General features: G+C 45.6%; 1 protein-coding gene across 4 annotated transcripts in view; it reads right to left on the reverse strand.

The window, feature by feature from the left end:
* Window positions 1–1,700: 1,700 nt before the first annotated feature.
* LOC130185790 (integrin alpha-3-like) overlaps window positions 1,701–13,110 on the reverse strand; it is an 18,648-nt gene continuing 7,238 nt past the window's right edge. For 3 of the 4 annotated variants that reach the window (XM_056402452.1, XM_056402448.1, XM_056402449.1), the window contains 16 exons: window positions 12,912–12,989; window positions 12,755–12,822; window positions 9,853–9,989; window positions 7,776–7,919; window positions 7,322–7,419; window positions 6,525–6,693; window positions 6,254–6,340; window positions 6,025–6,104; window positions 5,797–5,874; window positions 5,603–5,705; window positions 5,352–5,528; window positions 5,118–5,246; window positions 4,841–4,951; window positions 3,923–4,021; window positions 3,717–3,842; window positions 1,701–2,261 (listed from right to left, as the gene is read on the reverse strand). In XM_056402452.1, coding sequence (XP_056258427.1) covers window positions 2,076–2,261; window positions 3,717–3,842; window positions 3,923–4,021; window positions 4,841–4,951; window positions 5,118–5,246; window positions 5,352–5,528; window positions 5,603–5,705; window positions 5,797–5,874; window positions 6,025–6,104; window positions 6,254–6,340; window positions 6,525–6,693; window positions 7,322–7,419; window positions 7,776–7,919; window positions 9,853–9,989; window positions 12,755–12,822; window positions 12,912–12,989 — 1,870 coding nt within the window. In that variant the 3' untranslated portion in view covers window positions 1,701–2,075. Of the gene's footprint in view, window positions 2,262–3,380; window positions 3,524–3,716; window positions 3,843–3,922; window positions 4,022–4,840; window positions 4,952–5,117; window positions 5,247–5,351; window positions 5,529–5,602; window positions 5,706–5,796; window positions 5,875–6,024; window positions 6,105–6,253; window positions 6,341–6,524; window positions 6,694–7,321; window positions 7,420–7,775; window positions 7,920–9,852; window positions 9,990–12,754; window positions 12,823–12,911; window positions 12,990–13,110 lie in introns of all 4 variants that reach the window. The other variant, XM_056402451.1, reaches the window with a different exon arrangement.

Consider the following 13,110-nt stretch of genomic DNA (forward strand, 5'->3'; position numbering starts at 1 on the left):
AGTGTGAAACGGCTGGGATGAAAATTAGCACCTCCAAGTCTGAGGCCATGGTTCTCAGCCGGAAACGGGTGGATTGCCCGCTTCAGGTCGGGGGGGAGGCTTTGCCTCAGGTGGAGGAGTTAAAGTATCTCGGGATCTTGTTCACGAGTGAGGGTAGGATGGAGCGGGAGATCGACAGGCGGATTGGGGCGGCGTCAGCAGTGATGCGGACGCTGAATCGGTCCGTTGTGGGAAAGAGGGAGATAAACCGGAAGGCGAAGCGCTCAATTTTCCGGTCGATCTACGTTCCGATCCTCACCTATGGTCATGAGCTTTGGGTAATGACCGAAAGAACGAGATCGCGAGTACAAGCGGCCGAAATGAGTTTCCTCCGCAGGGTGGCCGGGCTCAGCCTTAGAGATAGGGTGAGGAGCTCGGTCATCCGGGAGGGACTCGGAGTAGAGCCGCTGCTCCTCCATATCGAGAGGAGCCAGTTGAGGTGGTTCGGGCATCTGGTGAGGATGCCTCCTGGACGCCTCCCTGGGGAGGTGTTTCGGGCATGTCCCACCGGGAGGAGACCTCGAGGTCGACCAAGGACAGGAGGGATTATATCTCTCGGCTGGCCTTGGAACACCTCGGGATTCTCCCGGAGGAACTGGTGGAAGTGGCTGGGGAGAGGGCCGTCCGGACCTCTCTGCTGAGGCTGCTGCCCCCGCGACCCGGATCCGGATAAGCGGGAGACGACGAGACGAGACGATGACTTTTTATATCTTACCATACTATGACTCTTTATGCCTTACAATAGTGTGTCCTTTTATGTCTTATTGTAGTATGTCATTTTTTATGACATATATACTATGATATTTTTATTGTACAATACACAATTTTTATGCCCCTCAAATGCAACTTGAGTTACCATCTCTGTGACACAGTGCAGTAACACAACTGACAACCCTGAATGCATCATGGCAGCTAAATTACAGGCCAGTGAACTATCAAAAAATACTTTAATGTCGTCAACATACAGGGAATATAACTGAAACTTTTCACCACAGTGATTACAAACCACATCCACAACATTTTAACAGGATATAAGATTTTAGACACAACCTGGTGCTGCTTTCAAGTGCTGTCAAAAAGATCAGAATTAGGTAGAAAAAGGACACAAATCAAAAATCAGTTCAATAGACGAATGACAACACAGTATTTCTGTTGCAGGATCCTTCAGCACCTGAAAGCAACATAAATGTTTTTACTTACAGCTCTCTCAAAGGGGAACATGGAGTTTCTGAGCAGCCCCTGAACATCACACAAAAATCTGTCAACACTGACTTCTGCGGTCATGTTAGGTTCTTAAACCAGCATATGACTTTTTATATGTTAACCCTTTTCACTATAAATCCTGTTCAACTCCCTCTGATTCTTTTACTCGTATTACTCTTAAGATTCATTTAAGAGTTTTCACTTCCGAAACCGTTTCAGCTGATTTTGTCTGAGCAGCTGTTTAATTTACATTTATTTACTTCAACTTTTAGTCCATGTTCCATGCATGCTGCCTGGCAAAGTTAGCTTAAAGCTAATGTAGGGTCAGTGATGATCCATGAACGGAAAACATGTCTTATGGACAGTTTGTTGACTGAATAACAGCTGAGGCAGAGTCTCTTCACGTCAGTCCTGGCGGATCGTCGGAGACCCGGTTAGAAAGGAGCAGAAGCCAGGAGCATGCTGGGAAATGTTTATACAGAAAACACCATACATATATTTAAAAATAAAACATTAGACATGTTTTAAATGAAGATAAATAATAAAAACAAGGTTCCATATACAAATAAACCAACAGCTGTTTACAGAGTGAACGCTGCTGTCAGCTGAAAACCTCATATGTTCTTTTCTTAATACACATTGAACTGACTGTAAACAAGTTATGAGGTTGTTACATGTCAGCATACACACACACTCTCATACACACAGTCTGGCAGTGTGTTGGTCTGGTCTGGTCTGGTCTGGTCTGGTCCAGTTTGGTAAGGTTTGGTCCAGTTTGGTCTGGTCTTATTTGATCTGGTTCAGGGTACGTTTCCATGGATATGACCAGTCTCTCAGTGGGTCTCAGTCCAGGAACTAACCCAGTGTTTCTGTGACTTCCTGTTCCTGGACGAGGGAACGTGGTCCTGGATCAGGAAACCGTCAGAGTCCGTGTAGTGCTGCTGCTTGTGTTTACCCATAATCCTCCCCTGGTGGAGCGCTGCAGTCCGCCATGCAGTCCGACGCACAAAGAAACCACACTACAGAAAACACAGGGATCACTGTCAGAAACCTTGTATGTCCACAGAGAGGGAGGAAGCAGACAGAGGAACAGGTAGACAAGTGAACAGGTAGACAGGTGAATGGGTAAATAGGTGAACAGGTAAGCAGGTGTACAAAACGTTGTCAGCTGATTTAGGCCAGTAACATTACAGGTCAGTAAAGTGAGAGGAGTTTATCATCTCCAGGTGTTTGGAAAGTTTTACCAAGAAACTGAACAATGGCAGGTCCCCCAGAGATCTGGTTTAAAGAGAAAGGGGGTCACAGCAAAAACTGGTCTGATGTAGACTCAAGAACCTGAAGAGTCCCGTAGTCTCAGAATGACAGGAAAACACTGATTCATACAGATCAATAGAGTTATTGACAAGGTGATCAATCAGAACAGCCAGACAAGAAGAAAAGGAAGTAAAGAGGTGAGTCAAAAAAAGCTCCAGAAAAACAGCCATCAAGTTCACCTGTAGACAACCAGTCAGTCAGTAACAGTCAGTAACAGTCCATCAGTAACGGTCAGTAACAGTCAGTCAGTAAAAGTCAGTAACAGTCCGTCAGTAACAGTCAGTAACAGTCCGTCAGTAACAGTAACAGTCAGTGACAGTCCGTCAGTAACAGTCAGTTACAGTCAGTCAGTAAAAGTCAGTAACAGTCTGTCAGTAACAGTCAGTAACAGTCAGTAACAGTCTGTCAGTAACAGTCAGTAACAGTCAGTTACAGTCAATAACAGTCAGAAACAGTCCGTCAGTAAACGTCAGAAACAGTCTGTCAGTAACAGTCAGTAACAGTTAGTCAGTAAAAGTCAGTAACAGTAAATAAAAGTCAGAAACAGTCAGTAACAGTTCGTCAGTGACAGTCCGTCTGTTACAGTCACTTACAGTCCGTCAGTAACAGTCTGTAACAGTCAATAACAGTCAGTTACAGTCAGTTACAGTCAGAAACAGTCCGTCAGTAATAGTCAATAACAGTCAGTCAGCAATAGTCTCTCAGTGAAAGTCAGTTACAGTCAGTCAGTAAAAGTCAGAAACAGTCAGCCAGAAACAGTCAGTAAGAGTCAATAACAGCCAGTTGTAGCAGTCTGTAAGAGTCAGTCAGCAGCTGGTCCTTACAGCAGGGCTCTCTGGCAGCACTGTGCCCAGACTCAGAGCTCCTCGGTCAGCCTCTCGTTCTCTGACGGCTGGCTCTTCATGTGGGCCTTCTGGGTCTTTGCCTCGTACAGCTCTCTGGTGCTGGCTCGCCTGAAGAACCCACACTGAACAGCAGGGGGCAACACAACAGCACTTTACCAACCAGGAGGTGATGATGATGAAACAAAGTCATGATTTTATGGTGATGAGACATAATCAGACATCTGAGGACTGTGGACTGAGGGCTGTGGACTAAGGTGGATCCTACAGGACCAGAGGTATTGAGTTGGTCTTGTGTCACAGCTCAGCTCAGCTTACCTTCCAGAGCAGCAGGCAGATGAGAGCCAGCAGTGAGACTCCAGCCAGGACAGACACCACGATGATCCACAATGGGGCACTGGAGTCCAGCTGCTGGCCCAGGTCTGGATAAATGTGGACCTCAATCTGCAGAGACAGGTGTGATTCAGGAGGAAACACAGGAAATGACTGAAATCATCATGATTGATGATTGAGCGGTCTGTTACCTCTGTGCTGTGAGGCTCCATGTTGAGGGTGGGTTTGTTGGTCTGCAGCTTCAGGGTCGCCCGGCCCCTCACCACCACAGTCCTCGCATCGCTGTAGTCCTGAAGACACACAGTCACACTCAGGTCTCTGAGACTGCCTCACACCTACAGCTGGTTTCACTCAGACTCTGGACTGCTGCTCTCAGTCTGACTTTCTATCAACCCAGAGCTTGAAGGCTTAAAGTCTGGGTGAGGACCCTCTGCATGCTCCCCAAGGATATCCTCATATATATCTATATATATATTTACATATGTATATAAATATAAAGATAGATATGTGGGTATAGACTGATAGATAATCAGTCATTCAGTCTGGATCCAACAGTTGGTAAAACAACAGGCAGACAGAGAGACACCTGGACTGGATGTGGAGGGGAATCTGGAGACATCTGGAGACATCTGACCACTAGAGGGCAGAAGAACTCCAGCCTGACTGACACTCCTGATGCAGAATCATTATGAATATAGATCAAAAAGTTAAAAACAGGAGAGAACACACACACATATATATATATATATATATATATATATGTGTGTGTGTGTGAGTGTGTGAGTGAGTGAGTGTGTAATACATATTTCCCCTGCTTTTAATTTTTGATCTATATTCTTATTCTATATTCTGTATACAATCTTCAAACACATCTGTAGTTGTGTGACAAACAGCTGTTTATCTCCACATCCATCTGTTCATCAACATGATGATCCATGTGTCACCTGATGAGTCTCAGTGTTTCCTCTCTGTTAGCTCTCTGCTGCTCAGAGGAGCTTTTATAATGAAAATACTGACACTGATCCAGACAGGAAATGAGCCGACAACCCAACGCTGAACTGTGGATTCAATGACTTAAAGTTGAATACATGTAAAGAAAGTGGCTGCACCTCGATCATGGTAGAGTTCCACAGTCTGGCTTTGAGCGTCAGAGTCGCAGAGTTGTTCATGTTGATCAGTGGACAGACGAATGTCACACACTCAGCCCCGCCTAAACAGTCCTGTCACAACACATTTAAAACACCTTCAGACTTTATTTCCATTAGTACCTCAGCTCTGAAGCCTGAGCTCCAGCCTGAACTCAACAGATCCAAACTGTTCAATAACAACATCCACATGATTCTTATTTGCAGCGCCCCCATGTGTTCAACAAATACTTGTTTGTACCAGAGTGTAGGACTTCTTCTTCTGCCGCTGCAGGTGGAGGACAGGGAGACTGTTTTCACTCTGCTTCTCCTCCATCAGCTCCTCCTCCTCAAGACTCCTCCTCCCCCTCTTCTTCTCCTCCTTTGACAGCTGAGGAAACAGAAACAAAAACTCACTAGTGATAGTTGGAAAGGTCACGGAGGGTAAATTGTATTTTGAAAGGAGTCTGTGTTAGGCTGCTGTTGTCATGGTTACCTCAAGGTTTAGAGTATTGACGATATTGCCTGGTGGATTACAGCTAGGGTCTGAGGTGCCGCTCATTTGGATCTCTGTGAGGTACAGCAGCCACTTTCCATTGGACACCACCCTCGGCCAATCAAACTTCACCTCAAGGTTGCCTAGGCGACCCAGCGGCTTCCCGCTGATGTGCACCTGTCAGAGAAGGTCATGGGTTACACCTGATTTGTTTCCGCAGCCACAAGAGATCAGACTGAATTCAGCCAAACCTGAAAGGTGAACAGTAGCAGACTGCCAACGTCCTCTGTCTTCTTCATGGCCGACTCTCCGATCACATGGCCACTGAAGGAGGTGGGGCCTGAAGGACTGATTCTGTCAGGACACAATTAACAATTCAGGTCATTACGTCAAAGGTCAGAGGTCAGTATTAAACGTCTTAGGTGACTGATACTGCTGAACGTACAGAGTGAGGGACGTCTGCAGCGAATACTCCACCAACATGGAGACAGAGACCGGAGACAGATCTGACTGTTCACTGAGACTGAAGACACACAGAGACACCAGTCAACATCTGTCCAATAAAACACATCCAGTGTGTGTGTGTGTGTGTGTGTGTGTGTGTGTGGTGTGTGTGTGTGTGTGTTTGTGTGTGTGTGTGTGTGTGTGGGGGGGGGTTTAGTGTGTGTCCTACGTGGACAGCTGCAGGAGAGACTCAATCTCCCTGGTGTCCAAACTGATGTCTGATAGCTGAAATATGATGAACATCTGGACCTGGAAGACAGGAAGGTCCAGAGTCTCAGCAGAGGCAGCAGTACTGCAGTAGTACTCCAGTAGTACTACTGCAGTACAGACAGTAGTATAGACAGCAGTATTAGCAGTACTCCAGTGTCAGTAGCAGTAACAGACGATAGAGAACGTACCTTCTGGTTGCTTTTGAACGGGTTCCCCAGCTCACACAGAACAACAGTGTTCTCAATAGAACACCCCACTGTTGTTGTGGCCTCCCCCTGGAACACAAACAACCAGGTCCTTTAAGGTCAGTCTCAAATCATCCTGTCAGGTCCTTCAGGTGAAACAGTTCTTAATGTATAAATATCTGCTCATATGCAGACGACACTCTGCTTTCCATCTCCACTGGCTCCTTTCACACCTGCTAAAAGCTGGAAGACAAAAAGATTTAATCTACACTACCTTCGTTCGAACTCCAGAATATATGAGCGATGACGGGATGCTAATATTCAAAATGGCGTTGTGAGCATCCTCTGCTGGTCGGCCCAGTGACGGTGTGTTGCTGACGTTCACCTCCAGAAACAGTCTGTTAACACTGGTGTTGTAGTGTAACACTTGACTTCCCCTCTGCCTGAAAACACAGTCACACACACACATCAGCTCAGTCAGCTAAGACATGCTACATTGGTCAGATCAGGTCATGTTACAGGTCATGTGAGCTGTCAATCACCTGATCAGGAGTGACTGTAACTGTCAAGAGATGTTTTAATTCTTTTAACAGTCAGTCCAGTCCTTTTGGATGAAGACCAAAGTCAAGACTCAAACCAAGTCCCAAGTTATTTCTCACTTTATTCGAGGTCAAGTCTGAGTGAAGACCCAGCTTCAAGTTCCCAGGCTGAAGGAAAGACCCAAGTCAAGTACTGAAGTCTTTCAGGTGAATCATGGGTCCAAAGAGAAGTCGGGTCCTTAAGGGCAAGTCTGAGTCTCAAGTCCTTCAGAGTGAGTTCAAGTCAAGTTTCAAGCCAAAGGATTTGACTGAAGTCTCACGCCTACACTTTCAGATCAGACTAGTAAACCTGACGCTGCAAGAGACTCAGGAAGTTTAGACTGAGCAGCTCAATCAATCAATCAATCAATCAATCAATCAATCAATCAAACAAACAAATAAACTGGAGCCAGTTTGTCACAAACATCATGTAGTGAAATCACCAGAATGAGAACTGTCAAGTTCTCTTAACATGGCGGAAGGGTCCACTTACATGGTGAAGGGTTTCTGGTCTTCATCTGTGAACTGAGCCGCCATCTGCAGGTTACTATGGCAACGGTTATCAGAACCACAGGCCTTCTGGATATGGATCTGACAGATTAAAAAATTCTGCATCAGTGAGGGAACATTCAAACAGTGAGGCAGTGTTACATGTGGTTCTGATGTAGGTTCTGATCTGTTTGAAGACCTGGTTATGACCCAGAATGTGTTCTGTTGTACTGATTGCTTATGACTTTAGCTGTGCCAGGTTCTGACCTTTGCTCTGGGCTTTTGATTGGTTAGGAAATGGGTTCCAATGAGTTCTGACCTTGATTTCAATGGGTGCTGGGTCTGGACTAATAATTGATTTTGATTCAGGTCAGAGATTCTGGTTCTCATTTGGGAACTGGGCTTGGTTCTGATTTTGGTTCTGTTTGGTTCTGACCTGGGTTCTGTTTGGTTCTGACCTGGGTTCTGAAGGGTCGGGGTGTCTGGCTCAGCACAGGGAGGCGTTTCAGGTCCTGCATGGAACCTCTTTTCTTCGGCAGCTTCTCGTACAGAGAGACATTCAGGGAGAAAACCAGAGGTTCCACTTGGTCTCGGATTGGACTCTGAGGAATAAACACACAGAAGAGAACCTCAGCAACTCAGAGAACATTGGGCCAACAGTAACGTCAACCTGTGGACAAGTCTCAGGTCTCTGCAGGTCTCTGCAGGTCTCAGGTCTGTGCAGGTCTCAGGTCTCTGCAGGTCTCAGGTCTCAGGAAGTCTCAGGTCTCAGGTCTCTGCAGTTCTCAGGTCTCAGGTCTCTGCAGGTCTCTGGTCTCTGCAGGTCTCTGCAGGTCTCAGGTCTGTGCAGGTCTCAGGAGGTCTCAGGTCTCTGCAGGTCTCAGGTCTCTGCAGGTCTCTGGTCTCTGCAGGTCTCTGCAGGTCTCTGCAGGTCTCAGGTCTCTGCAGGTCTCTGGTCTCTGCAGGTCTCAGGTCTCAGGAGGTCTCAGGTCTCAGGTCTCTGCATGTCTCAGGTCTCAGGTCTCTGGTCTCTGCAGGTCTCTGCAGATCTCAGATCTCTGCAGGTCTCTGGTCTCTGCAGGTCTCTGCAGATCTTAGGTCTCTGCAGGTCTCAGGTATCTGCAGGTCTCTGGTCTCTGCAGGTCTCTGCAGATCTCTGGTCTCTGCAGGGCTCTGCAGGTCTCTGCAGATCTCAGGTCTCTGCAGGTCTCTGCAGGGCTCTGCGGGTCTCTGCAGATCTCAGGTCTCTGCAGGTCTCTGCAGATCTCAGGTCTCTGCAGGTCTCTGCAGGTCTCTGCAGGTCTCTGCAGGTCTCTGGTCTTTGCAGGTCTCTGGTCTCTGCAGGTCTCTGCAGGTCTCAGGTTTCTGGTCTCTGCAGGTCTCTGCAGGTCTCTGGTCTCTGCAGGTCTCTGGTCTCTGCAGGTCTCTGCAGGTCTCTAGTCTCTTCAGGTCTCTGCAGGTCTCTGGTCTCTGCAGGTCTCTGGTCTCTGCAGGTCTCTGCAGGTCTCTGGTCTCTGCAGGTCTCAGGTCTTTGCAGGTCTCTAGTCTCTTCAGGTCTCTGCAGGTCTCTGGTCTCTGCAGGTCTCAGGTCTTTGCAGGTCTCTGCAGGTCTCTAGTCTCTTCAGGTCTCTGCAGGTCTCTGGTCTCTGAAGGTCTCTGGTCTCTGCAGGTCTCTGGTCTCTGCAGGTCTCTGGTCCCTGCAGGTCTCCTGAGAGGAAATCCGGCGGAAAACGAGCAGCAGGAATGTGAACCAGTCTTTACAGTTATGGGACTAACTGGAACACAGTGTGGAACATCAGGCCTGATGTGACTGTCTGAACGTGTCAGCATCACATGACTCACTGAGTCATCACAGGTCTGACATCACAACAGGAAGAGAGAAACTGTCAAACACAAACACTCTGATAAGAATGGCACGCAGACGTGACAGGACGAGTCCGAAACGTCCTAATCCTGGTCCTGCATGTGGAACGTCTGACTCAACACCCAGCATCACTCTCTCAAGGAGCCGTCTGAAAAAACCTTGTATGTCCAGAAGTTCTTTTCCAACACGTCAAACTGTTTGTGTCAGAGCCGTCAGCAGTTCGTGGAGCAGCAGGATGTGAACTGTCAGACTGATTAAAGTTCAGTCTTATCACACGCAGCACCACTTCCTCTAATCAACTAATCAACTCATTTAACATAAAGAGATATGCTTGACCAAGTATAGAGTCGAGACACAAACCTCTTAATGTTAGTATAAGATGCTAATGATAGTGTTGGCATGGATTTCACTCAGCTGTTAAAAAAGGTGGGGAACTGTCATGTTTGTATTTATAGTTCCAGTATTTAAATGTAGGTTGTAAACCTGCTTTTCTCAGTGATGAACAAAGTTTTCTGAATCTAACTAAAAACATAATAAATAAGAATAAGAATATCTGTAGATCAGATCATCAGCGAGGTTCCTGATCTCTGTAATGAGTCCTCGCGATGTGACTGTGATGAATGGCTTCACCTGCAGGGGGCGCTGTCTTGTGTTAAATGAGTGTGACTCACCAGCAGTCCCACTCGCAGGGATTCGCACCGTTTACTCGGCATCGACAGGTAACCGGAATAAATGCTCTGCTTGTTGGCATGGAAACGGAGGCGGGACTTGAGACTGGTGATGTCAGCAGTCACAGTGAAGTGGACAGCTGTGAGAGGAAGACACATGTTAGCATGAGACAGCACACACTGTAAATCTGTATATGACATGAAGGTAGAATCACAGGTATCACAGAATAAATAACAACAACAAAACAACAACTGAAATCATTTCACTCTCTGATCACAAGCATTGAATCAGTGATTTGTTCAGTCACATGATGATGATCCATAAGAACAGTAAAAACTGTTGTTGTTTATAGGAAGTTTATAGTGAAGTTATGTTGAAGCTCCATTCATCTCCAACAATCAGTCGCCTGATTGTCACAGACATCAGGAGACCCTCAAAGACCTGACACAGTCTGATCCACCATGAAGACCACAACAACACAAGAACCTTAGAGAAGAATATGGATCCACAGAATCCAGGACCCTGTCTGTTAACAGAGCTGATGTGTTTACATGATGAGTTCAGGTACATCATATCTGACAGGTGATCAGGTGATCAGGTGGTTACATTCATCAATCTAAAGTTACAGGTGAAGACCAGCTCAGTGCTAAAACCACCAAACTAACCTGGTTAGCTTAGTTAAAACAGCTAGTTACTCAGTGTTAAATTATCATTGCTATTTAGTCTTTAATTATTAACCACCAAGTTGTCATTGTCCCATGGAAACCAAGTATCTCCAAAACTATCAGTCCTGTAGACACGAATGTCCCTGACTGACTGATGGTCAGTGCTGCCTTTCAAGTCCACAAAGGAGAATGATCCAACATCACAGATTTGCCATGGTAACAGCCCGTCCACATTCATCATGATAGATAAATAAATATAAAAAATAGGGACCCTAACCCTAAGATAAAATACACATATACTGTATATACAGACATTTATATGAACATGTATATCTATGATTATTTATTATTAGAGTGGTTCTCTGTTCCTGTCATCACTTAATTATTATGAATTATTATCATCATATTATTATGTTTGTTCAGTCACTGTTCATTTACTTTATTATTTACTTCTGCTTTCATTAATCACGTGTGTGTGTGTGTGTGTGTGTGTGTGTGTGTGTGTGTGTGTTTTGTTCTCATAGCAACAGTGTGACCTTGTCTCTGATTGGTCAAATTAACAAGACACACAGGACACACAGATCTCTCAGAGGAAGTGTGTGTGTGTCTCAGATGTAATAATATCAGTTTCTGTAATGTGATTTATCATTCAGAGAAAAACACACAGAGGACAAGGACATGAGGACACACAAGGACACAATATGATGTCATCTAATGTGTGTGTGTGTGTGTGTGTGTGTGTGTGTGTGTGTGTGTATGTCACTTTGTTGATAAACAGCATGGTTTAATTGACAGCTTTGCTCTATCAATCAATCAGGTCGGCCAATTAGCTGAGAGTGTTCGCTCGCACACACACACACACACACACACACACACACACACACACACACACACACACACACACACACACACACACACACACACACACATACACACACACACACACACACACACACACACACACACACACACACACATACATACACATACACACACACACACAGGAAGCTGGTTGATGATAATTAATGACCCCTCACTATAAACAGACTCGTTAGCATCGTGTCCTCGTAAACACTCCATCTATCAGGTTAGCATGTTAGCATTAGCAGAGATGACTGTAAACTTGAAATGTGATGTAATGTCTTTGATCCTGTTTTTTCTGTTGGTTTTATTGTTCATGGTTGAAGACATAGTGAAGTCAGGTTTGTGTTGACACTGTTGGACGTGTCTTGACTTTATAAACAGATGATTCTCTCTGTTGAACTGGACACCCGCAGGTCCAGGAAACTAATTGTGATAACAGCTCTGATGATCTTATGATATGATGTATTTATACGAGTTATTATTCTCAAACTGTGTAGGTTACATTGATTTGAGGAGAAGGACTTTGGGAAAATCTAAACTCAGACTGGGGGGGTAGAACATACATTACATGTCATTTACATCATCTCCCTGCTTATCAGCTGAGCGAGACTCTGGGGAACAGGTGAGTCCAGCTGTTCACATCTGTGCTGAGGAAGGTGTTTGACCTCACTGCTGCTGGAAGTAGGTGGTGAAGGGTCTGCTCACTCTGCTGATGACTTCTGGACTGGGGATGTGTGGACCCAGTCTGTCTTGTATGACGCCTGTTATCCTGGTCTGGCTGATTGTACTAAATAAACTCATGGACTCATGTTGGACCACATCCTCTGCCTGCACAGTAGAGACCTGGTGTCTGACCCACCCCCAATTGGGCACTTCTTTCTGGAAGGAATGTTGCAGCCTCCTGGGCGCTTCAGTCAGTCTCTCCTCCGGTTTCCACCCCCAGACCAACAGCCAGACACAGCGGCTTGACCAGGAGCTGGAAGCAGAGCTATGCTGTCCTCCCAGAACTGTCCTCCAAGTCTCAGAGGACTCAAACAACTCACTCCTGTGTTCCTCCACCAGCCTGTCCCCATTCTGCGCCTACAGTTACCGACCTCTTTCTGGACTTCAAATGCCACCACAAAAGTTGTGTAACTTAATTAACTGCTGCAGTAAATCCAAAGTCCACAGGCAACAACAGTAATATCCACAGACTGAGCTCTGAGTCTAAAGAGTAATATCCACAGGATGTCAACAGAAACTCTGTTTGCGTGGAAGAAAACCTCATTGTGGACTTCAATATAAATTCATTTAAATAAATTCTTTTATAGCTGAAATGATCGATTGACAGACACCAGTTCACAGTGTAGAGCTCGGACTGTTGTTGTTTACTCACTGATGTTGTCTCTGTCTCTCCTCTCTCCGGTACTAAAGATGTAGGAGAAACACACCTCCACCTGGATACTGATACACACACACACACACACACACTGAGTCAGTCTGTTAGCATGTTAGCTTGTTAGCCTGTGAGCAAGTATCAGCTTTGATCTCACCAGAAGTCGCAGCTGTTTGGGTCGACGACGTCTGGAGAAACTCTGAGGGTTTTATTCAGGTGGATGACTGGACGAGTTCTGAGGAAACAATAAATCAATCAATTAAAAAAATCAATAACTGATATGTAAACATGTGAGCAACATGTTTATTTACATGTTTACACACAGACTGTATAGTTGTTATTAGTTATTATTTACT

Source organism: Seriola aureovittata, chromosome 17, assembly GCF_021018895.1.
Source record: "Seriola aureovittata isolate HTS-2021-v1 ecotype China chromosome 17, ASM2101889v1, whole genome shotgun sequence".
Classification (NCBI taxonomy): Eukaryota; Metazoa; Chordata; class Actinopteri; order Carangiformes; family Carangidae; genus Seriola; species Seriola aureovittata.